Genomic DNA, 22,962 nt, shown 5'->3' with positions numbered 1-22,962 from the left:
GTGCTTCCTGGGAAGTCTCACATCTTGGCCAACTTCTTAATTTTTATACTTTGGTCCAGCTGAACATGAGCACCCCTTTTCCCTACCACCCATCTGCCCCGGGTCTGGAGGCCTGTCTTCTCTCCTCTCAGTACCTTGTCCATCACTCCCCTCCTCATCTCTTTCCTTCTCTCCCATAGTAGGCTTGCTTGGAAGCCACTTAAAGTTGCTCTAGCATGCCATCCTCAGCTCCCAGGCTAACTGGGAGGGGTACTGAGCACCCTGTCCCAAGGGGTGTGCAAGCAGAGGGGAACCAATTCCAATCAGAAAGGCTGCAGAAGGGATTCTTGCTCTGCTGGAGATTGGAAGCACTTGGGTGTTTCCAAGTCCCAGGGTGCAACACACGACAATATGCAAGACTGCTTTCACTGGAGAAAAATAAGGCCCATGTTGCATGTTATCCATGAAACTCAATTCATGCATCTTCAGGGCCTGGGTGTTTTTTGTCAAAGATTACATTCTGCCCTTTTTTTTTTTTTTTGCCTTAAGAATATTATTTCGTTTATAAACAAAGGGGATCGTAGCTGGTGGCAGTTGTTTTCCATGTCTTAACTTGGCAGAATAAGACCTTACAAGTCCATTTCTGAGTTTTGAGGAACTCTCAGTTTGTTGCAGTGAAAAAATTCTCCCCAGATACCCAGAGAGAGGCCCTTGAATGGGACAGGTCCTTTTCAGGTTCAAGGCTCGTTTGAATCGGGTGCTGACTGTGCTGAACTGTGACTAATGGAGACCTGGCCAGTTGGGATGGAGTGGGGAGTGGAGGCTTGGCAGGGGCACTGCATGAGCCCTTGGGACAAGCAGGCACTGATGAGGTTGGAGCTGGGGAGGGTGGAGCACACAAGTAAAGATGCCTCAGCTCCCTGCATTGGAATATCTGGGATCCTGAGATTCCAGGTATTCCCAAACTGCTGGATGCCCGTAACTATGCGTGCTTCTGGTGGGAAGTCAGTGTGGTAGTGACCTCGCCTCCCTTGCTACAGCTCAGGGCTGGGATGGTGGCAGCTGGGGCAGAAAGGCAAACACTGAAAGCCTTCCAGCTGGCGCAGAGCAGCAGTGCTCAGGGCTGAGGGGTGAGAAGGGAAGTTGGGCACATCCCGGGAGCCTGAGGGTGTTCCTCTGCAAGGCCTGGGCCGGGAGCCCTCGAGAGGGTACACACCTGGCCCCCACGGCTCTAGGTGGAGACGGCTTGGGCTGCTAGTAGCCAGCTTCTCCCTCTCTCAGGAGCTCAGGTTCTGTGCATTCCCTTGCCAAAAGGGTGCTGTGGTCTGGAGGGTAGAGCTGGAGGTGAGGGACACCCCCAGGCTTGCTGTGGCTCCAGGGTCACACGGCAGAGTGACTCCAACCATCCTGGGCACCTGAGGATCCAGCCGTCAAGTCCTGGACTCAGGGTGGACAGGCCTCGCTCTACAGTCAGCAGGGGCAAAATGGTGAGAGCAGCAAGAGGGACCTTGAAATTCAGTCCCCAGCACCCCTGGGTTGCCTGCCCTGCCTGGGCTCCTGCCTGGGTCTCCCGTGTGGTCAGAGTCCCCTCCTAGGAGGAGGCCCCGACCCCTGCAGCTGCCTTCCTCCCCTGACTCTCGCAGGGCCCATTTAACCCATCACTGCACAGTGATAACGCATCCACTGTGCTCCCTGTGCTTCACTAGTTCACCTTGTAGTGAACTAAGACAATTTCCTGCTGCTGCTGCTAAGTCACTTCAGTCGTGTCCGACTCTGTGCGACCCCACAGACAGCAGCCCACCAGGCTCCCCTGCCCCTGGGATTCTCCAGGCAAGAACACTGGAGTGGGTTGCCATTTCCTTCTCCAATGCATGAAAGTGAAAAGTGAAAGTGAAGTTACTCAGTTGTGTCCGACTGCTAGCGACCCCATGGACTGCAGCCTACCAGGCTCCTCCATCCATGGGATTTGCTAGGCAAGAGTACTGGAGTGGGGTGCCATTGCCTTCTCCGAGACAATTCCCTGGCCGGGTCCAACTCAGGCTCTGGCCCAGCTGCTGTGGCCTATGATTTCAGACCTGAGTGAGCAGGGAGGGACCCTGATTCCATTTATTGGTGCGTGCCTGCCAGCCTGACTCCGACCTTAAAGTTGGGCAGGAAGGGGCCTCAGACATCAGAGCCAACATCTGTTCCAGGACAAGTCTGATGAGCTGGTGCTTGCTTGAATACCCCCAGCAACAGGGAGCTCACTCTCAGCTGAGACCACTCAGCCAGGCAGGCAGCTCTCTGACATAGGGTGAAAACCTATCCAGACCTCTCTAGTTCTCAGAAACTGGGTCCTTAGACGTGTCCCCATCCCACCTGACCCTTCTGTGATCCACTAGGCTGACCCCAGTCTTGCTATTCTCTAGGCTGACCCCTTGCTCCAGGATGGGCCTTGCCCTCTGTAAAGCTGCTGAGCCAGGGGTGGCTCAGTTGTCTTGGGCCTGGAGAACTGTCCGAGCACCTGCTCCAGGTGCCATAAGGCAAGGGCTGTTTCTGCACCACAAAGGGCTCTGAGGTCACCTCTGCGGAAGGAGGCCTGGAGGGGTGAATCCAGGCAAGGAAGGCAGTGTTGTTGGAGAGGGGGGTCCCCTGCAGGTTGCTCTGGGGCTTCTTCTTTGGGCCTCAGTTTCCCTCCTATGTGGGGCTGGAGGTGTGGGAAACTCTATTGTTCTGAGCCCTGAAAAGTCTACTTCTGGAGTCTGAGCTTCCGGCTGGGGGGGTTTGGGGGCAGTCAGGAGCAGGGGTGGGAGGGTGCGGATGGGGGTAGGGGCGGCGACAGTTGCTTTGAAATGTGGAGAATAATAAAGCAAGGAATGTCTGAGCTCAGGGTAAAAAATAATCCCCACCCACTGGGCCTCCCACCCTGCACATAATGAATTAAGTACAGGGAGGCACGTTTCATGTGGGGGTGCTGGTTGGGGAAGGCTAGAAGGCCCCTAATGAGAAACAGGGTCCTGAATGGGCCACTGGGAGCTGGGGGTTCAAGGTCACCTAACCCGACCCCTGGGGGTACTCTCACTCCCCCAAAGCTTCCTCTCAACCTCCCTTTTTCTCCATGGGTGAGGGGCTGGGGGTCCTGCCCCATCTCCACGCTGACCCCTGATACAGGCCTACACCCCAGTGCTGGCCCTGAATGATCAGTGGGGGAGCTGGTATTGCTGACTTGGATGGATCTTCTCATCCTCGCCCTTCTGTAAGCATTTACTGAGTACTTGCCGCGTACGTGTCTCCTGCCTGCAGGATGGTGGGGTCAACACTGCCTCCCTGCTGGACCGATCAAATCCACGGAGCCCACCAGCATCCGACCAGCAAGCCCCCAAGCCCCAGGCCACTTCCTGTCTCCAGTCTCCATAGCCTTTCCCCTTGCTCTGCCGATTCCTGTTTCCTGTGGCCTCACCCCCCTCCACTCCTATGTTCCTGGCCCCAGCTCAGTACCACCCCTGGCGCCTTCACCAGGGCTTGGACCTCAGTGGCCCTGGGACCAGCTCTGCCTTTCCAGCCCACCAGTCTGGGGCATTTGACTTTTTTATGGGTCACCTCCCCCTACCTCCTCTCCCTCCCTCCCCAGTAAACTTAATGTTCCCCCAACAAGGTCTACACTCTCCATCTTCATTCATACTGTTCCTTCTGTCTGATGGACCCCTACTCACCTACTCCCCAAGACTGCTTTCTTAAAAAAACACCCCTTTCCAGAGGGGCCCAGGGAACAGTGGGTAAGTGAGTAAACTGTCAGCCAAAGGGGAAACGCCCAGAAAGGAAGCTGTAGAGGGTGAAGTCAGGTAGGCGTTTCTAAGGCTCCCCAAGGATCCTGGCCTCTCAGCCTCTGCCAGCTTGAAGCAAAGACCCCATTTTATTTTTAAGAAGTCTGATCAGAGCCTTGGAACTTGCAGTCTTCTCCCCCAGCATCCCTTTTCTCCCCCACCCACTGTAATTAAAACCATTGTTTTTCAAGCACATGTTAATTAAAAAGCAAACATGTTTTGCTAAGTAATTTGGAAGCTCTGGTTGTGCAAACCAGAGTCACTCCAGCTAAAAAAAAAAAAAAATCTCACCCAGCTGGCCCCAGTGTCTTGGGAGCTGAGGACCCTTGGGGACACAGTAGCTGCACAGCCCTTTACAGTTTACATTCCCTTGGAGGCCTAGCCAGGGCAGGATGGCCTCAGTGTTTCACAGGCGGCAACACAGTGCGGTCACAGAGGCCCAGAGCTCCTAGCAAGCCCAGCATCCCCAGCCCCCAGCAGATGTGTGCTTTGGGCCCAGGGAGCAATAGTGAGGAGGCTGATGGAGACCTGTGCCCTGTCCTGCAGGCAGGGTCTTTGTTTCTGAGCCTCTGCCCAGCTGTGGGGCGAGGAAAGGAGGATGCCAGCATGACAGAGCTTCGAGCCCAGCCAGGAAGGCTGGCGGGTGCTGGGTCACGTCCCTCAAGTTTCCAGCACAGCTGGTGCAATGACCACCCAAAACTGGGACAGTAGGTTCCTGAGGTGAGGGCCCAAGGGAAGGAGCAGCCTGATGGGTTAGGGAGCCCTGGACCCTCAGAGCTACCTGCTCCAGCCCCAGCTTCCCCCTCCGTCTGCTGCTGCCCACAAGCGCCCCCATCCTGTAGGGAGCTGGAGCCCCCAGGATGCAGGGTTCAGTGACCTCCAGCCCCTGCTGCTCCCTTTCCCTGGCAGAGATGGGGGCATCTCACCAAGAGGCCCCTCCAAAGCTTGTCACCACTTTGCAACCTGCCTGTCGGCCCTCCCAGTTCGGTGGAGCCCTGACAACTGAAAGTTTTCTCTTATGTAGCGTGAGCTCCACGTGCGAGTCTGGACCTACGTGTGTGTCACTGTTCACCAGGGTTCTGTGTGAGTCTCTCCCTGCTTCCTGAAGGAAATGAATGTCAAGGTCCTGCGCGGATTCGGGTGGGCAGGGGATGGGGCAGGGACCAGGAAGAATGTCTTATCGGGGGAAGGAACCCCGCCCCCTGGCCACCTCCGGCGCTGACCCCGGCATTGTGGGACACGATGGGCCGGCTCGTCGCTGGTGCGCGCGCGCGCGCGCACACACACACACACACACACACACACACACACACACGGACACAGGCTGAGGGGCGGGGCACCTGGAGTCATAGCCATGCGTCACCCAGCCGGCCCTCTCCTCTCTCCCCTGCACTCAGGCTTCTTTTCTGTAAAATGAGGAGTATGTGCTGTGATGTGTGCAACTTAGCACAGGCAATCTCTCCTGCGGGGACACACACACACACACACACACACACACACACATTGCCGCCGCCCCGGCTCACACCCACATCCCAGAGGAGCTCGGCTCCCGCCGCGCTCCCCCGGGGGGCCAGCGGCGCGGAGCTTCTGTATTCTGCTCCCTCCGCCGCGCCTGGAAACCGCAGCGGGGCCGGCCGGGATGAGCTCACGCCGCCGCCGGCCGCCCAGGTCTAACGCGCTCCAGATGCCCGGCGGCCGGCGCCGGGAGCGTGGAGCACGGCCCTCTGGCGCCCCCTGCAGGGCCCGGCGGCTCGCAGCCTAGCGGGCGCCCGCGGGACGGGGGGCGGGGCTGCGCCCGGAAGGGGCGGGGCTTCGCCCCCCCGCCCGAGTCTCAGGCGCTGCGGGCTCCCGGAGTTTGGAGCCGAGGTCCAGCTGCCGGGAAGCCTGTCACGTCTGCCTCGCGCGCGGTGTCGGGTCCCGGCCCCTGACCTAGCGGCCATGTGCTGGGTGGCAGTCCCCTTACCGGCTGCCTTCGCCAAGACGTGGGAAGCCAACCCCCACCTCACCCCCCGTTCCTCAGGCCCGCCTGGACCCTCCGCCAGGTACCGCGGCTCTGGCCCCCGCGCGGCCCTGCCCACTCTTGTTCCTCTTGGAACAAACAGCCTAGTTTCTACTGGGAAAGCAGCAGGGGCCTGACCACCGCCTGTTTTTAATAAGGAGCTGGTATTTCCCCGAAATCGCGGCCCCGTGGCTGACCTCACGGGGATGACGGCTGGCGGTGGGCCAGCGGGCGGGGGAGCCGCCTCAGGGTGAGCCCCTGACGCCTGGCCTTGCAGAGAGGAGGCGTTCTGGTTTCCAGCCCCAGCCCAGCGGCTGGCTCATCCAAAAATCTGTCCCTCCCTCTGTCTGCCGTGTCGTGCACCCCAGGCCAGTGCTGCCAGCGCCCCTTCTCCTCAGCCCTGCCCAGGGTCCCGCTTCCCTCCTGCCTCCTGTGTGGTCCTGGCAAACCGCTTAACCTCTGACCTCTCCTTTCCTCCCCTGTAGGATGGGGATGTTGTGGGATTAGAGAGGGGACCAGCAAGGGGGAGCAAATGGACCCCAGGAACAAGTAATTTCCAGGGGGCTGGAGGCGGGGACTCTCAAGAGCTAAGGGGCCAAGGGTCCAGTCTAGGTCTTCCCGGAGCGGAGTTTGGGAGGTAAAGGAAGGGCCTGCGGGGAGATAAATAGGGCAGCACAGATGTCCTGGTGGAATGAGAGTGTTCAGTGAAGGGCCAGCGTAGAGGGCTGAGGACACCCCGTGAGGGAAGGGTGTCAGGAAAGGCTTTGCAGAGGAGAAAGCAAAGAGTGAGGTGCAGTTAGTTAGGCTGAGAGATGGGGGGCCAGAATACTTAGGCAATGAAGAGGTGGGGTGGGGGCCAGAATGGAGAGTGGAATCAGACAGTTGGGTCCCAGGCGTCCCTGGGAGTGAGTAGGGACTCTGTTAGAGGCCCTGGAGGGGGCGAGGGCCCCTGGGAACTGGTCCTGAAGCCCCGTCTGTAGCTGAGAGACAGAGCCAGAGGAGGACACAGATTTCAGTGGAGGGACAGGAACCCTCTGGGGGACAGGGAGAGGGGTTGTAGCAGGTGGATAGGTGAGCGATGGACGCATCTGGTGGCTGGAAGATTTGTTTGCTTTGGGGCTTATACTTTCTGGATGCTTGGGCCCCCACTGAAAGGAACAACAGTAACCCTAATACGGAGCAAAGCATGTGCCAGGCAGTGCTTACAGGTGCCTGATCTCAACTCTGCTCAATTCTCTTCCCCAGAGTTTTATTCATTCATTCATTCATTTAACAGATGCTTATTGAGTGCCTGCTCTGTGCCAGCCCTGTTTGGGTGCTGGGACTCCAGCAGTGACAAGACAGATAAAAACCCTGTCCCCAGAAGGTTTACGTATGGAAGGGGAAGACAGCCCACATATACTGAGTAAAACGTATAGTATTTCAAATTGTGAGAAGTGCCACAGAGAAAATTAGAGGATAAGGGTGATCAAGAGGGCAGAGTAGAGGGGCACACTTTTTGAGAGGGTGTCCTGGGAAAGCCTCAGTGAGGAGGAGACATTTGAGTACACCCCAAATCTGGTTCACCGCCTCTTAGCCAAGAATAGTTTTTCCAGAAGAGCACTTGCAATCATTTCCATGATAGGGAACACTAATTTTGACGTTATCCCCCTAAAGAATTATATTCTTCTTAGTAGACCTGTATTACCCCAAACCAAACCAGAACAAAACAAAACAAAAAACAAAACAAACCCAGTACTCAGTTCTTCTGGTTGTGTATTGAATTTCATCAATATACATTTTGTGGAAACTCTCTTTCTTGTTATCTAAGTACCTGCATACACTAGATTTTTGTCTCTCAACCCGCAAAGCCTAAGGTATTTAGTATCTGGCCTTTACAGGAAAAATTTACTGACCCTGGTATAGATCCAGGAGGTGAGGAAATAAGCTGTGTGGTTATCTGGGGGCAGAGGCAGGAGCTAGTGAGGCACATGAAAGAGGCCAGTAGGGTTGGAGCCCTGTAAATGAGGATGAGAGGGGTAAGAAAGGGTCAGAGATGCAAATGAACTTAGAAAACAAACAGACTCACAGACTGAGAGAATGCACTTAGAGTTGCCGGGGAGAAGGATGGGGGAAGGATAGGGAGTGTGGGATTGACATGTGCACACTGCTGTATTTAAAATGGGTAACCAACAAGGGCCACTGTATAGCGTGTGCAAGTCTGCTCACTGTTGTGTGGCATCCTGGATGGGAGAGGAGTTCGTGGGGAGAAGGGATAAATGTATATGTATGGCTGACTCCCTTTGCTATTCACCTGAAATTATCATAACTTTGTTAATTGGCTCTACCCAATACAAAATAAAAAGTTAAAAAAATGAAAGATCAGAGGAACACAGGCAGATGGTAGAAAGCCTTGTGCCAATTCCTAGATATTTTTAAAAAAATGTGTGCGGCTATCTTTAATGCAATATCTTTTTTTTCTATTACATTTTCTAATTTATTATTGCTACAGATAGAAAGTTATTGATTTTGTATATTGATCTTTTCCCCCAGCCCTCTTAGTTTGTTTTTGTATAGTTTTATTAATTTTTCAGGTGGTTTGTTTGGATTTGTTTTAGAAAGCAGTTATATTTTCCACAAATGATGCATTTTGATTTTCCTGTGTATAAATGGCTCAGTTTCTTCCATTCTTTCCCTCCCTGCACTCCCCTCTGCTTGCCTCCCTACTCTCTCCCCTTCCTTCTTCTCCCCTCTCCGCAATGCACAGGGTTCCATTTCTTCACATCATTACCAACACTTGTTATTTTCTGTGTTGTTGATTTTAGATTGTTTATTTTTAGCCATCGTAATGGGTATGAAGTAATATCTTGTGGTTTTGATTTGTATTTTCCTAATGATTAGTGATGTTGGGTAAAAAACATGATGCCTTTTCATGTGCTTACTGGCCATTTCTGTATCTTCCTTGGAAAAATGTCTACTCAATTTCTATGTTCATTTAAATTTATTTATTTTTAATTTTAATTGGAGGATAATTGCTTTACAAAGTTGTGTTGGTTTCTGCCATGCAGTAATGTGAATCAGCCATAAGTATGTATATATATATATACACACACTCCCACTTGAGCCTCCCTCCCACCCTCTCCATCCCACCACCTATGTTGATTTTTGGATTGGGTTGTTGGGGTTTTTGTCACTGAGTTGTAGGAGTTCTTTATGTGCTTTGGTTACTAATCCCATATCAGATATATGATTTACAAATATTTTCTCTCTTTCTGTGGACTATCTTTCAACCCTACTAATAGTGTTGTTTGTAAACCAAAAGTTATTTTGATGAAATCCAGTTTATCTGTTTTCTCTTTTGTATCTGTGCTTTCGGAGTCATACCCAAGAAATCACCATCAAATCCAATCTCATGAAGATGTTTTCCTATGTTTTCTTTTAAGAGTTTTATAGTTTTAGCTCTTACACTGAGGTCTTTGATCCATTTTGAGTTAATTTTTGTATATTGTGTAAGGTAAGGGTCCAACTTCATTCTTTTGCATGAGGATATATAGTCTTACCAGCGCAGTTTGTTGAAAATTCCATCCTCTTTTCATTGAATGTTCTTGACACCCTTGTTGAAAATCATTTAACTATATATGTGAGGTGTTTTTTTTTTTTCTTTCTGAGCTCTCTGTTCTATCTTCCTATTCTTCAATATAGGATGCCTTTCTGTTTAAGTCATTAATTTCCTTAAAGGAAGTTTTTGTATCTTTCAGTATACTTTCACCTTCTTGGTTAAATGTGTTTCTAAGTATTTTATTCTTTTTGATATAAATTGCAAATGGACTTGTTTTCTTAATTTCCTTTTTTTATCCTAATTTTATTTTAAAAAATGAATTTTAGCGAGGTGTATTTTTAAGTGCAGTAAATTGCACATATTTGACTAGCTTTGAGATATATATATATATTTGTAAAGCCACAATCACCAAGATGCAGAACAATTCCATCCCCTGTAAAAGTGCCCTTGTGTCCCTTCACAGTTCATTCTTCCCTCTGCCCCTGGCCCAAGGCAACCACTGCTCTGCTTCCTGCCACTAGTATTTGGCTTTTGTTGTTTTTACTGGGCGATTTGTCTTCTTACAGAGTTGTAAGAATTCTTCATGTGTTCTGGATACAAATATTTTGTCCTATAGATGTATTGCAAATATTTTCTTTCAATCTCTGCCTTGAATTTTTCATTCTTTCAACAGTAGTTTTCAAAGAACAGAATTTCTTAATGTTGATAAAGTCCACTTTATCGATTTTTCTTCGATCAACTGTTTTTGTGTCTGCTTCACAAAGGGGCTTCCCCAGTGGCTGAGTAGGTCAAGAATCCGCCAGCAATGCAGGAAACACAGGAGACACAGGTTCAGTCTCTGGGTGGGAAAGATCCCCTGGGGGAGGGAATGGCAACGCTCTCCAGCATTCTTGCCTGGAGAACCCCATGGACAGAGGAGCCTGGCGGACTACAGTCCATGGGGTTGCAAAGAGTCAGACACGAATGAGTGACTTAAGCACGCATTACTTCACAAAAGTATTTGCCTACTTCAAGGTTACACAGCTTTTGCCCTTATAATTTTTTCTAGGAGTGTGAACATTTTTATTTATTTATTTTTGGCTGTGCTGGATTTCTGTTGCTGTTCGGGCTTTCTCTAGTTGTGGTTTGAGGGCTTCTCATTACGGTGGCTTCTCTTGTTGCTGAGCACAGGCTCTAGGGTGCATGGGCCTCAGGGGTTGCAGCTCCCAGGCTCTAGAGCACAGGCCCAGTAGTTGGGGCACATGGGCTTAGTTGCTCCGCAGCATGTGGGATCTTCCCAGGTTAGGGATCCAACCCGTGTCTCCTACATTGGCAGGTGGATTCTTTACCATTGAGCGACCAGGGAAGCCCTAGGAGTTTTACAGTTTTCGGTTTGATATTTAAGCTGTCATTGATTTCTGGCTAATATTTGGTTTAATTTCCTTTTTGATTGTTCACTATTAGTGTATAGAATGCGACAAATCTTTGCGTGTTGGTTTTATATCCTGCAACGTTTCTGAATTCATTTGTTATCTCTATTAGGCTTTTTCTTTGTGTGGAATCTTTAGGGACTTCTATATATAAGATCATGTGAACAGAGTTGGTTTTACTTTTGCCTGTCCAGTTTGGGTGCCTTCATTTTGCCTAATTGCCTGGCCAGAACTTTCAATACTGTGTTGAATCGAAGTGGTGGAAGTGGGACTCCTTGTCTAGTTCCTGGTCATGGGGGAAAAGCCTTAGGTCCTTTGCCATTAAGTATGGTGTTCATAGTGGGTGTTTCTCTTTTTCTGTATGACTTTATGTATCTAGTTTATTTCTGGCTGGGCGGGTCTCCACTGCTGTGCGGGCTCTCTCTGGTTGTGGTGAGTGGGGGGCCCCTCTCCAGCTGCAGTGCCTGGGCTTCTCACTGAGCTGGCCTCTCCTGTTGTGGGGCACAGGCTCTAGGCATGCGGGCTTCAGTAGCTGCGGCACCCAGGCTCAGTCGCTGTGACTCCTGGGCCTAGAGCACAGGCTCAGCAGCTGTGTTGCACAGGCTTAGTTGCTCCATGGCGTGTGGGATCTTCCTGGACCAGGGATTGAACCTGTGTCTTGTACATTGGTAGGCGAATTCTTTACCACTGAGCCGCCAGGAAAGCCCCTCATTGTGGCTTTTTCGTATATGGCCCTCATCATATTGAGGAGGTTTCTTTCTATTCTTAGTTTACTGTTTTTTTTTTTTTTTTTTAATCATGAAAGAGTGTTGAAAAGTGAAAGTGAAGTCACTCAGTCATGTCCGACTCTTTGCAACCCCATGGACTGTAGCCCACCAGGGTCCTCCATCCATGGAATTTTCTAGGCAAGAGTACTGGAGTGGGTTGCCATTTCCTTCTCCAGGGGATCTTCCCGACCCAGGGATTGAACCTGGGTCTCCCACATTGCAGGCAGACACTTTACTGTCTGAGCCACCAGGGAATCCCAAAGAAAGGAATGTTCTTGCCTCAGCTGAGATGATGTGTGTTTGTATGTGTGTGCATGCTTATTTTATTTTTCTTCTCTGAACATATTTAAAATAACTTTTTTGAAGCCTTTGTCTACTATGTTCAACACATGGGGTCCCTAAAAGATAGTTTCTGTTATCTGCTTGTTTTCCTATGTATTGGTTAAAACTTTCGTGTATCTTTTATTGATAAAAAAAATTAGTCAGTCAGTCTAAGAAAGAAATGGAAACTTTTGTTTGAGCCAACCTGAGGATTATAATCCAGGAGACAGTCTTTTAGAAAGTTCTCCGAATTGTATTGTTCTGCCTCTTAGAGGTCATTGCACAGTTGTATAAGATTTGAGACCAAGGTTTATGCATCAGAGTCACATATTGACAATTTACGTAGTCCAGTAAGGTTAGAGGGTTACTGTGACCTCTTACAGGATTGAGAAAGGAATGTTATCTCCTAAGGAGTTACCTTCTGGTGTCAGGAGGAAATTGCTTTTCTTTTGGTGAGTAGGCATTCCCGTGTCTTCTAAATGGATTTAGTTATATGATGCAGATACACAATGCACACTAAAGATGAGGGGGTGGTGGCTCAAACAGGCAGAGAAAGAAGTTTATGTTTAAAATTTTATTTCATCCCTTTGTATGTTTTGTAATTTTTTCGTTGAATAGCAGACATCACAGATAATGTAGTATAACAAACCTGGATACTGATTCCTGCTTACCCTGGATTGTGATCATTTGTCTATTTGTTTAGTATTTGTGTGAGATAATTTTGTGAAGTCTCTCCCCCGCAATTTGCAGCCTCTGATATCCCTGCTCAGTTTTTTTTTTTTTCCCTTGTTTTTATTTTGTAGTCTGGCTTCCTAGTGTTAACTCGTGGATCAGCATAAGCCTCTTCTTGGTCACTGGTTGTGTGTAAGCCCCTTTGGTTAGTTTTATTTTCACCGTTTACCTTTGGAAATGTGTGCATGTCTTGGAGACTGTTTTCACCGTTTAGGGAATTTACTTTTCCCCCACATGTTCATCTGATGACTAGAAACTTGGAAATTCCCTGTCCATTCATTCCTAAAAGATACAGCCTTTGGTATGTGCACTGCCTCTCAGCCAACTATGGATGAGTGTGATTTTATTTTTAAGCTGGGCTTTTTAGGAGTTGCCCCTGGGTCAGAAAAGCTTATTGTGCAGGCAGTATTTGGTCAGAGGTTGTGCTTTGATCCGCTGAACTAGCAAGGGTTCTGCCCTCTGCTGATAGATCTGTGTTTGGTTTGGGAAGCGCATTTATATTTGCTCTACTTCGTGCCTTTTTTTTTTTTTTTAATCATTTTATTTATTATTTTGGCTGTTAGTAGCGCCTCCTTGCGGCAACTAGGGAAGACGTCGTGCAGCAACAGGACTTGCCAGGACTTCCCCAGGACTTCCCTGGTGGCTCAGACAGTAAAGCGTCTGTCTACAATGCAGGAGACCCGGGTTCGATCCCTGGGTTGGGAAGATCCCCTGGAGAAGGAAATGGCAATCCACTCCCGTACTATTGCCTGGAAAATCCCATGGACAGAGGAGCCTGGTAGGCTACAGTCCATGGGGTAGCAAAGAGTCGGACATGACTGAGCAGCTTCTCTTAGTTGCTGCACGACGTTTTCCCTAGTTGCCGCAAGGGGGCGCTACTCTTTAGTTGTGGTGCTTGGGCTTCTCATTGCGGTGGCTTCTCTTGTTGAGGAGTATGGGATCTAAGGTGCATGGGCTCAGGAGTTGCGGCTTCCCGGCTCTAGAGCGCAAACTCAGTAGTTGCGGCGCAGGGGCTTAGTTGCTTCGCAGGCTGTGGGATCTTCCCAGATCAGGGATCGAACCTGTGTCTCGGCAGGCAGATTCTTTACCACTGAGCCACCAGGGAAACCCCTGCTTCCTGTTCTTATTGTTCCTGGGTTGGCATAGCCTAGCCCACGCACAGTGGTTTAGACCCCCGGGGGATGAGTGTGCTTCCAGGAGCACTCTTCTTGGCCACCTCTTTCACTGGTTTTCTCTTTTAAACTTCTGGTTAATCTGCTGTTAATCTGTCGCTAGCTTCATGGAGCTACTGACGCTCTCTTAACTGCTCACCAGGAAGATCTCTTTTGTTCTTAACAACTCCATTAGGCATGAGTTTCTCCACCCTCTGTTCCGGATGATAAATTCAGTTATTTCAACCAGAGTCACAGAGCACTTCTTTCAGCCTGCCTGTTCTCCCGGGCAGGATGTTTGAGCTATTATTGCAGCAGAGCTAGGGAAGCGGATGGCAGCCTGCTTCTCCTGGAGTGAAACTCCTGTTCCAGATGTGGGCACTGGAGAGTGAGACAGTATCTCCCTTGCTCCGGTGTGGAATCTCTGCTCTGGGAGGGAGCTGGGAGGAGGCCATTGAAGACCTGGGGTTCTTAGCCTGCTCTGCCTGGACCAGAGCCTCTGCTCTGAGCAGGAATTAAGTGAGGGAAGGAAGCTCTGGTTCTCTTAGTCGTGCCTGCTAGAATAGAGCTTCTGCAGTTGCTCTTGGGAGAGTGAAAGACACAGCTATCTACTTCTGAGTGAAACCGTAGTTGGGAGAGAGGGAGACCCGTTGACTTGGCCACTTGCCCAGAGCAGAGTTCCATAATATGAAGCTAAGGAGTGGGGATAGGAGCCGGTCGTGGCTCACATACCACAGACTCTTGCCAAGAACTTTTCGTTCTCACCAAGATTTTTTAGATTTTCTTGCATAAATATTTCTCAGTTTTCTGTGTCCTCTCAGGCCAATTTCCAGAGAACTTAAATAGTTATTTTTCTAATAATTTTCACCAGCTATAAATAGCTTGCTCTCTAAAGAGAGAATCAGTCAAGTTCCTCATGCAGCCATTCTGGAAGTACAAAATCAAAGTTTTAATATCTGTCTAAACATTTTGCTGTTTTCTAGATATTTTTATATTATTGGTTTCTAGCTTAATACTCATAATCTGAAGACATATTTTGTACAATTTTAATTCTTTTGAATTTGCTGCCATTTGTTTAATGGTCCATAATATGCTGTATTTTGGTGTATGCTACATGTGCACTCAAAAAAAGTATATTCTGTTGTTGTTAGGATAGAGTATTCTATAAACGTCAGTTAGGTCTAATTCACTGATAGTGATAGTGTTTCGCAGATCTTATATATACTTACTAATTCTCTGTATACTTTTTCTGTCAATTATGAAAGATATGTTAAATTTCCAAATCTAATTGTGGTCATAATGTCTTTTTTTTGCCCTTGCTCTGTTAATTTTGAAGATTTGTTGCTAGCTCCATTTAGGATCCTAACATATTTAGTTGAAAATCCCACGGACGGAGGAGCCTGGGAAGCTGCGGTCCCCGGGGTAGCTGAGGGTCGGACACGACTGAGCGACTTCACTTTCACTTTTCACTTTCATGCATCGGAGAAGGAAATGGCAACCCACTCCAGTGTTCTTGCCTGGAGAATCCCAGGGGCGGGGGAGCCTGGTGGGCTGCCATCTATGGGGTCGCACAGAGTCGGACACGACCGAAGCGACTTAGCAGCAGCAGCAGCAGCAGCAGCACTATGCTATTAATGTCTTTATCCATGACAATATTCTTTGTTCTGATGTTGACTTTACCTGATAGTAATCTAGCCATTTCTTCTTTTGATTAGTACTTGCATTATGTATTATATTCTATACTTTCCCCTATAACCTGTCTATATTTAATGTGGATAAATAGTTGGACTTTTAAAAAAAATCTCGACAGTATGTCTTAATTTATATAATACAACATGAACATGAATTAATAAAACTACTAATTTAATTCTAATAGATTCATTTACCTTTGTAAGTACTGTTATTGTTGGATTAAAATCTACCATCTTGCTTGTTTTTTTTCTATTTCTCCTGTCTCTTCTTTCTCTTTTCCTCTCTTTCTCCTTCTCTTTACATTAATGGAGTCTTTTTTATGATTCTGTTTTTCCCTCACTATTGTCTTCATGCTCTGCTCAATCACTCAGTCATGTCCACCTCTTTCTAACCCCCTGGAATGTAGCCAGTCAGGCTCCTCTGTCCATGGAATTTTTCAGGCAAGAATCCTGAGTGGGTTGCCATTTCCTCCTCTAGGGAGTCTTCTGGAACCATGTATCAAATCCATGTTCCCTGCATTGCAGGCAGATTCTTTACCACTGGGCCATCAGGGAAGCCCCACTGTTGTCTTACTTATAGTTATTTATCTTTTTTTTAGTTTCCCTTGAGTTTACAGTGAATATCTTTAGATAAATCCTCTTCTTTCAAATAATGGTATTAGATTTTTAGGTAGTGCAAGTGCCTTGTGACAGTATTTCCCAATCCTTGATTAATTTTGTGTCGTTATCTGTGTGTATATGTGTGTGCTGTTGCTCAGTTGTGTCCAGGGTTCTCTGTCTATGGAATTTTCCAGGGAAGAATCCTGGAGTGGGTTGCCATTTCCTACTCCCGGGGATCTTCCCTACCAAGGGATTGAACCCGTGTTTCCTGTCTCCTGCACTGGCAGGTGCGTTCTTTACCATTGTGCCACCTGGGAAGCCCATTATTATCTATATTATGGTAAATCACTTTGATGATAAGTAACGTTTTTTGAATCACAAGTTGTATCTAGCTACTTTATAAAGTCCCTGTGCTGTCCAAAGCTAAGACAAGATGTAAGATAGGCATTTCCACACACATTTGCAGTAGATATGTTTTCTGAGCTTTCTGTTACTGTTCCAGAAGCAGTTTTTGTACCTCAATGTCAGTATAAAGGAGATTGACATATTTCAAAAATCTATTTAACATGGTGGTTGAGTGGCTTCCACCTAAACTTCAATGAAGTGATTAATTTGCAATGTAGTGACAGGATAAAAGGCAAATGACAGGAGAAGAATCCAAAAGAACTCAATAAATACCTTTCAAGTGAAGATTTTTTTGCTCCAAGCCATATTGTTCATGGGTTACTAGCAGCATCTGGTGACACTTCTCTGCATGAGATGCACTCTTAAAGATGAAATGTAGAGGGACTTCCCTGGTGGTCCAGCGGTTAAGACTCTGCATTTCCAATACAGAGGGCCGAGTTTGATCCTTGGTTGGGGAAGTAAGGTAAGATCGCACATGCCATGTGGCCGAAAAAAAAAAAAAAACCAACAAAACGATGAAACACATAAAATATCATTGTAGTTCACTGTTAATAGAAAGCTTGTGATTGGTTTTTCTGTCTAAAAGTAATTTAGCTTTGGCTGTGCTGCATCTTCATCGCTGCAATGGGCTTTCTCCAGTTGTGCCGAGTCGGCTTCTCAGTGCAGTGGCTTCTCGGGGAGCACGGGGTTTAGGGCTCATGATTTTTGGGTTTGCTGGTTTTCAACATCAGCTGAGTTAAGAGATTCATCAGCACTCTTATGGAAAAGTTAGGCCATAGATTTGGGAGTGAGACCCTGAAAATCTACAAGGGGGTATACATTTGGATAGATTTAGGACACCCTGACCCCCAGCCACATTGAGCCTCTCTTGCTAACAGAAACAGCGCCTCCTCCCATTCGATAAGGCTGGCCTCTCTGCCTTAGAGACACTGTAATGACTTCGTGTGAGTAAATTACGTAATGAGGGCACACCAGTTCTCTGCCTATACCATCCCAGTCTTCACTGCTTCTAGACCTAATAACTAGTGTAAGATCCCAGCATGTTCTAGGACAGGGGCAAAGTATAACCCAGGGTAGAAGGCTTCCCTACAAAAAGAACTGCAAGATTTTGCTGATCTACATGGGAACAAACAAGGGGTATATGGATACGACTGGATTTGAGGGATCCTTGATTGGGTAGGGTTGGGACCAAATTTACGAAGAGCGCACTTGCTAGAAATTTGGAATTCAGTTTGGTGGTTCAGGCAAGTAGGAATGATTCTATGGATACCTGTTTATTGGGTTGTCTTAAACCTGAATGCAGTAGTGGACTGTTGAAAGGAAGTTGATATGTCAGAAATTTCCTGGCTTAATGTTGAGAGAGAAATGCAGAGAGAGAGGGATTTAGATAATAACCCCCTCAAGAAGACACTGAAAATAAATTGTGAGAGGAACACCCACATCCTCAAAAAAACTGTAACTGGCAATCCTCTTTTGGCTGGGGAAAAGTGAGAAGTACTGAAACTCAAACATTGGTATTGTTGTTTTTCCCCCTGACTTCAACAGGAATAATGAAACCCAGAGAGGCGGAGGCCTGGTAGAAGCACTTAAGCAACAAAGACAAATAGACATCAGGGACAGAGAGCTAATAAGAATGGATTGACCCACAGGTATCTTTGCCGAGGCTCATTTTAAAAGGTATCCATCCCCATGACGGAAAGAGCATGGCTGCCAGGCCCTTTGTCCAGCCCACTTCATCTGCAGTCCCCCTACCTCCAAGTCTAGGTCTGGTGAATGAGCCCTGCCTTGGGGAACTGTTATGGAGAATTAAAGCTCCTCAGCAAATTCCGAGACTGCCCATCCTCACCAGCTCCAGGCCAGGTACCACACCAAGAAAGGCAGGGGTCTCAGGAAGCACCCGCCTTTAAGTTGTTGTTGTTCACTCGCTAAGTGATGCCCAACTCTTTGCAACCCCATGGACTACAGCATGCTAGGCCTCCCTCCCTATCTCCCAGTTTGCCCAAGTTCATGTCCCTTGAATCGGTGATGCCATCCAACTATCTATCCTCTGTTGCCCTCCTCTCCTTTTGTCTTCAATCTTCCCAGCATCAGGGTCTTTTCCAGCGAGTCAGTTGTTTGCATCAGGTGGCCAAAGTATTGGAGCTTCAGCTTCAGCAGCAGCCCTTCCAATGAGTATTCAGTGTTGATTTCCCTTAGAATTGACTGATCTCCTTGTTGTCCAAGGGACTCTCAAGAGTCTTCTCCAGCACCACAATTCAAAAACATTAAATCGGCAGGCCCCTAGCAAGGGCAGTCTCCTCAGATGGACTCTAACCCTTCGGTCTTGGGCTGATTTCTGGCTGGAGACTGTGGATGAGGATCTGAGAGCGAGAGCGTGACGGCGCTCTCAGGCCGGCTTGCAGCGGCGAGATGCGCCGTGGTCCCCATGCCGCTACTCAGCTGCCGGCCACGAGGGGGCGCCGCAGAGCGCTGAGGCTGTCGCGGAGCCCATGGCGTCCCCGGGCGGCCCCCACAGCCTCTTGGTCTGGCTTCTGCTCCTTCAACCCTGGCTCACGGAGGCTTCGGAGGATGGGTTGGCGACGCCCTTGCCCCCTCCAGCTCCCTCGGGAGGCGGCACTAAGAACCGCACGGCGGTCCAGCCAGCCCCCGGAGGCGCTTCGGAAGTGCCCAAGTTGGTGGAGTTTAGCTTAGGTGACTCTGCGTTGGGCGTCCGGAGGGGCGGGCTGAGGCGCCAGGGTGGGAGCTGCTGCTCCCCAGGGGCTTGGGAGGGTTGGGGTCTGAATCAGCGCAGCCCTGCTGTGGAACCCGAGGGTGGGGGGTGCGCCTCGTGTGCGGATCCAAGGCCTGCGGATTTGGAAATGCTGCCCTGGAGCCTAGGAGGACATGGCCTTCTTGGCTGTCTCGGAGGCTCCCGGGAGTCAGGGCCCGTTTCTCAGAGGTTTTCCTTGCCACCTTGTCCTCACCCCAGCGTGCGGCCAAGTGTTCCTGAAAATCTTGGGAGGACAGGACAGCGAGGAAGGGAAGTGGCCCTGGCAGGTGAGCCTGAGGGTCCGTAACAGACATGTGTGCGGAGCTTCCCTCGTCTCAGAGAGGTGGGTGCTGACTGCAGCCCACTGTATTTTAAGGTGAGTCATGACAGTGGAGATGCGAGAGTCCTGCCCTCCTCAGACACCCTTTAGTTTCTATTGCCCTGCAAGTTGATAGAAAACCCAAACCAAACCAAAGCCCACACAATCAAAATGGGAGAGAGTCTGCATTTTGGTAGTCTTGTTACCAGGAATGGTAATTTGATGATCAAAACCAGTTGTAGCAAATCAATTTTGAGAGTCATTAGGAGGGGTTTTTGGGGATAGGGGCATGGAGAGAGTGGTGAGGGAGGTTGGGGCCAGATTGGGAAACAGCTGATGTGTGTGGAAAGGCACAAAGGATGCTTCCCAGGGTCTCTATGAGGGACATGTCCTCTTCCTACAGCCGTTACCAGTACAGTGTCATGATGGGAGATCGGAATCTCCAGGGTATATTATCAGGGTTGGTGGTCCCTGTCAGCCGTGTCGTCGTTCACCCTCAGTTCTCAACAAGTGGAACCGTTAAAAATGACCTTGCTCTTCTCCGGCTCCGCTACCCTGTAAATTTCACTGGCGTTATCCAGCCTATATGCATCCCTGAGAAGACTTTCCACGTGCAAGCTGGGACCAGGTGCTGGGTGACCGGATGGGGAAGGAAGCAAGAATTTGGTGAGACTGTGAGGAAGGTAGTAACCTGGGTAGAGGGGGGCAGCCTTATCCCTGGAGTAAGCAACAACACTAAAGTGGTGGGGTGGGAGGAGGCTGACCACCTGGCAGGTGGGTAAGGGGGCAGCCAGGTTAATGGTTCCCAAATGGCTGGAGCCCAGAAATTGATTGAGATCTTTTGTTGCAATGCAAATATTTGATGCCAGCCATTTATGAAAGGCACCAGTCCTGGGAACCAGAGCTGTTCTCTGAAGAAGAAATACATGGGCAAAGTCTCTTGCAGATTTCTGGGGATGTGTGCCTGACTGGTTTGGGGGTATTTTTAGGTTCCTTGGGGACAGAACTGGATGCTCTGGAGTTCTTTCCAGGGTTAACTTCTGCTCAGGGCGTGATGAGCTGTCTGCCAGTCAGAGCTGTCTGTTGCGGGAAGTACTTGCCTTGGTGTGTAGGGAACTTCCTGTCCTTGGGGGTCTTGGCAGAGCCAGAAGACCCCTGTTGGTGAGGCTATAGGGCCTCTTATCTCTGGAAAGAGCCTGGATTGTTGCTTTCAGGTGCTCCTTGTCTGAGCATCTGTGATTCTGCTTTAAAGTAAAGACACTTTGGTGATGTAAGGGATGCCTTTCATGGTTACTATTGATACGCAGAGTGACAGATGCTTGGTTATCATTTCTCACGATGGTCAGGCTTGCCTCTTCCTGTCCTGATCTGTTCTTCCTTATTTTGTCGTGGATTTGCTTCCTACCTTCTCTTCTCTTCTTGTCAGCTTGGGGCTTCAGTTTCTTCCATTGTCAGATGGGGATAAAAACCTCTATAATGCCTTCTTCAGGGGGGATTCAAGGTGTTTGGGGGCTTTTCATTCACCTGTGCAGATCTACCCACTGCCGAGTTTCTTCTTTGTTTGTAGAAGGCCCACTTGTGTCTGAAGTTCTCCAGGAGATCGACCAATATATCATGTACTATGAAGAATGTAATGGGCTGCTCCAGATGGCCCTACGAACAGATAAGGATTTAGTGCAAGAAGGAGTGGTCTGTGGCTATAATAGTATAGGAAAGGATTCTTGCCAGGTAAGTTCATGGGTCCCTTGCCACCTCTGTATTGAGGTTGTCCCCTCAAAGTATCCTTCTTCCCCAGTGACAGGGCCTGGGTTATTTCCCACCTTATCTTTTGGCCTTTACTTAAGGAGATTCAGGGGAGAACCCCTCAAGATACCCGTGAGCTGTCCTGGCCTGTTCCTCCAATAGGGAGGAGCCCCACATCCTGGGGGTGCTGCCAGGATGCAGTGAAGTTGGGGGTGATGATGATAATCACGTAGTTCCTTAACTGAGTTCTTTCTATATGCACTTCCGGTGCCATTCACCCGCATTAGCTCAGTCTCCCAGCTCACAACCCTGCCACCTAGACATTATACATCTTATTATACAGGTGTGGGCCCTCCAGAGACATAAGTCCCAGGTCCCCCTGGGAGTGCCTGTAGGAGCCCTGGGCCCACAGCCTCCCCTCTGCCCTGAGCCGCCTTCCTGAGCAGGGGACAGGGGACAGGTCTCAGGATGAGTGTTTGGATTCTGGCAAGAGGAGAACATCACTGTGGGAGAGGGACCAGTGAGTCCGCGGCTCAAGGTCTGAAGCACCGGCCATGTTTAGGGAATGGGTTTCCGGTCTGGAGCAAGGAGGAGGCCAGTAAGGCCAGAGTAAGGGGCTGGAGTCAGAATGTGTGGCCTGCAGTGCTGTGCTGCGTTTCTTGGTCCTGTCCAGGCAGGCCTGTAGGCCAGGAGTTTGTTTTCTCCATGTGGGCAATGGTGCTGAGCCCCAGGTGGGACCTGGGCTCATGGAGGGGTGGAGGGGATCTTAAGCACATTGTCATCAGTTCTTGGTAACCGATTGCACGTGAGGATGGGAGCGAGGGAGAGCTTGAAGAGGACTCTGAGTTTCTGACTGAGCTGGTTGGTGGGGGGCACCAGAGCAGTTTTAGAAAAGGATGTGCAGTGTTTGCATGAGCTGGGATGAGTATGTGGGATGTCTTGAGAGTGTAGCTTAATATATGGAGTCAGTTGGCTATATGGTCAGGAGCTCTAGAGAAACTTAGGCTAGGTGTATGGATTAAGGGGCTCAGTGCAGAGGTCATATTTGAAGTGTTTAACAACCACTGTAGTATAGGAGGGCTTCCCTGGTGGCTCAGTGGTAGAGAATCTGTGTGCAATGCAGCAGCCACAGGAGACCTGGGTTTGATCCCTGGGTTGGGAAGATCCCTTGGAGGAGGGCATGGCAACCCACTCCAGTATTCTTGCCTGGAGAGTCTCATGGACAGAGGAGCCTGGCGGGCTCAAAGAGTTGGACATGACTAAAGCAACTTAGCACACAGGCACGTAGTATAGGAAATGACCAGTCATAATACCTTCAGAGGATACTAAAATTTTCCAGTTGACTCTTCAGTTCTCAGTTCTTACAATCACAGAAATCTGGGCCTGGGAGATGTCTGGGGAAGGCTCACAGATGTCCGTCTCTCAGTGTCTTGCTGTGCAGTCAGCCTGCTCTGATGTGGGTGCTCTTCCATTCCTGAAGTTTGATTTCTTTCTCTTTTTCAGGGAGATTCTGGGGGCCCTCTGGTCTGTCAGTACAGTACCACATGGGTCCAGGTAGGGATTGTGAGCTGGGGCATTGGCTGTGGTCGTAACAATACGCCCGGAGTTTACACAGAAACCGCCCTCTACTCTAAGTGGCTAGTTGCAGTGGTGAACAAGGCGGCCTCTTTGTATCCAGTGGTGCTCCTCTTCCTGTTGCTGTGTGTGGTGTTGTCCCTGGGCCTCCTGGTGACCCTGTGATCACCCTGGTCCACAC

The 22,962-nt window shown here is 49.2% G+C and overlaps 1 protein-coding gene across 1 annotated transcript; it reads left to right on the top strand.

The window, feature by feature from the left end:
* The first annotated feature begins 18,884 nt into the window (after positions 1 to 18,884).
* Positions 18,885 to 22,946, top strand: LOC128054830 (putative serine protease 42). Its single transcript, XM_052647381.1, has 5 exons — positions 18,885 to 19,086; positions 19,364 to 19,520; positions 19,867 to 20,129; positions 21,031 to 21,191; positions 22,710 to 22,946. The coding sequence occupies exons 1-5, from the start codon at positions 18,885 to 18,887 to the stop codon at positions 22,944 to 22,946; spliced, it is 1,020 nt and encodes a 339-aa protein (XP_052503341.1).
* Positions 22,947 to 22,962: the final 16 nt, after the last annotated feature.

Source organism: Budorcas taxicolor, chromosome 1, assembly GCF_023091745.1.
Source record: "Budorcas taxicolor isolate Tak-1 chromosome 1, Takin1.1, whole genome shotgun sequence".
Taxonomy (NCBI): Eukaryota; Metazoa; Chordata; class Mammalia; order Artiodactyla; family Bovidae; genus Budorcas; species Budorcas taxicolor.
The sequence above is the reverse complement of the archived record's forward strand: the minus strand, read 5'-3'. Positions and strand labels throughout refer to the sequence as shown.

Bases quoted from the DNA above. Each gene is read 5' to 3' on its own strand.
- LOC128054830 (XM_052647381.1), top strand. From the start codon at position 18,885: ATGGCGTCCCCGGGCGGCCCCCACAGCCTCTTGGTCTGGCTTCTGCTC. The intron at 19,521-19,866 runs GTGAGTCATGAC...CTCTTCCTACAG, and splicing joins GCAGCCCACTGTATTTTAAG to CCGTTACCAGTACAGTGTCA. The intron at 21,192-22,709 runs GTAAGTTCATGG...TCTCTTTTTCAG, and splicing joins TAGGAAAGGATTCTTGCCAG to GGAGATTCTGGGGGCCCTCT.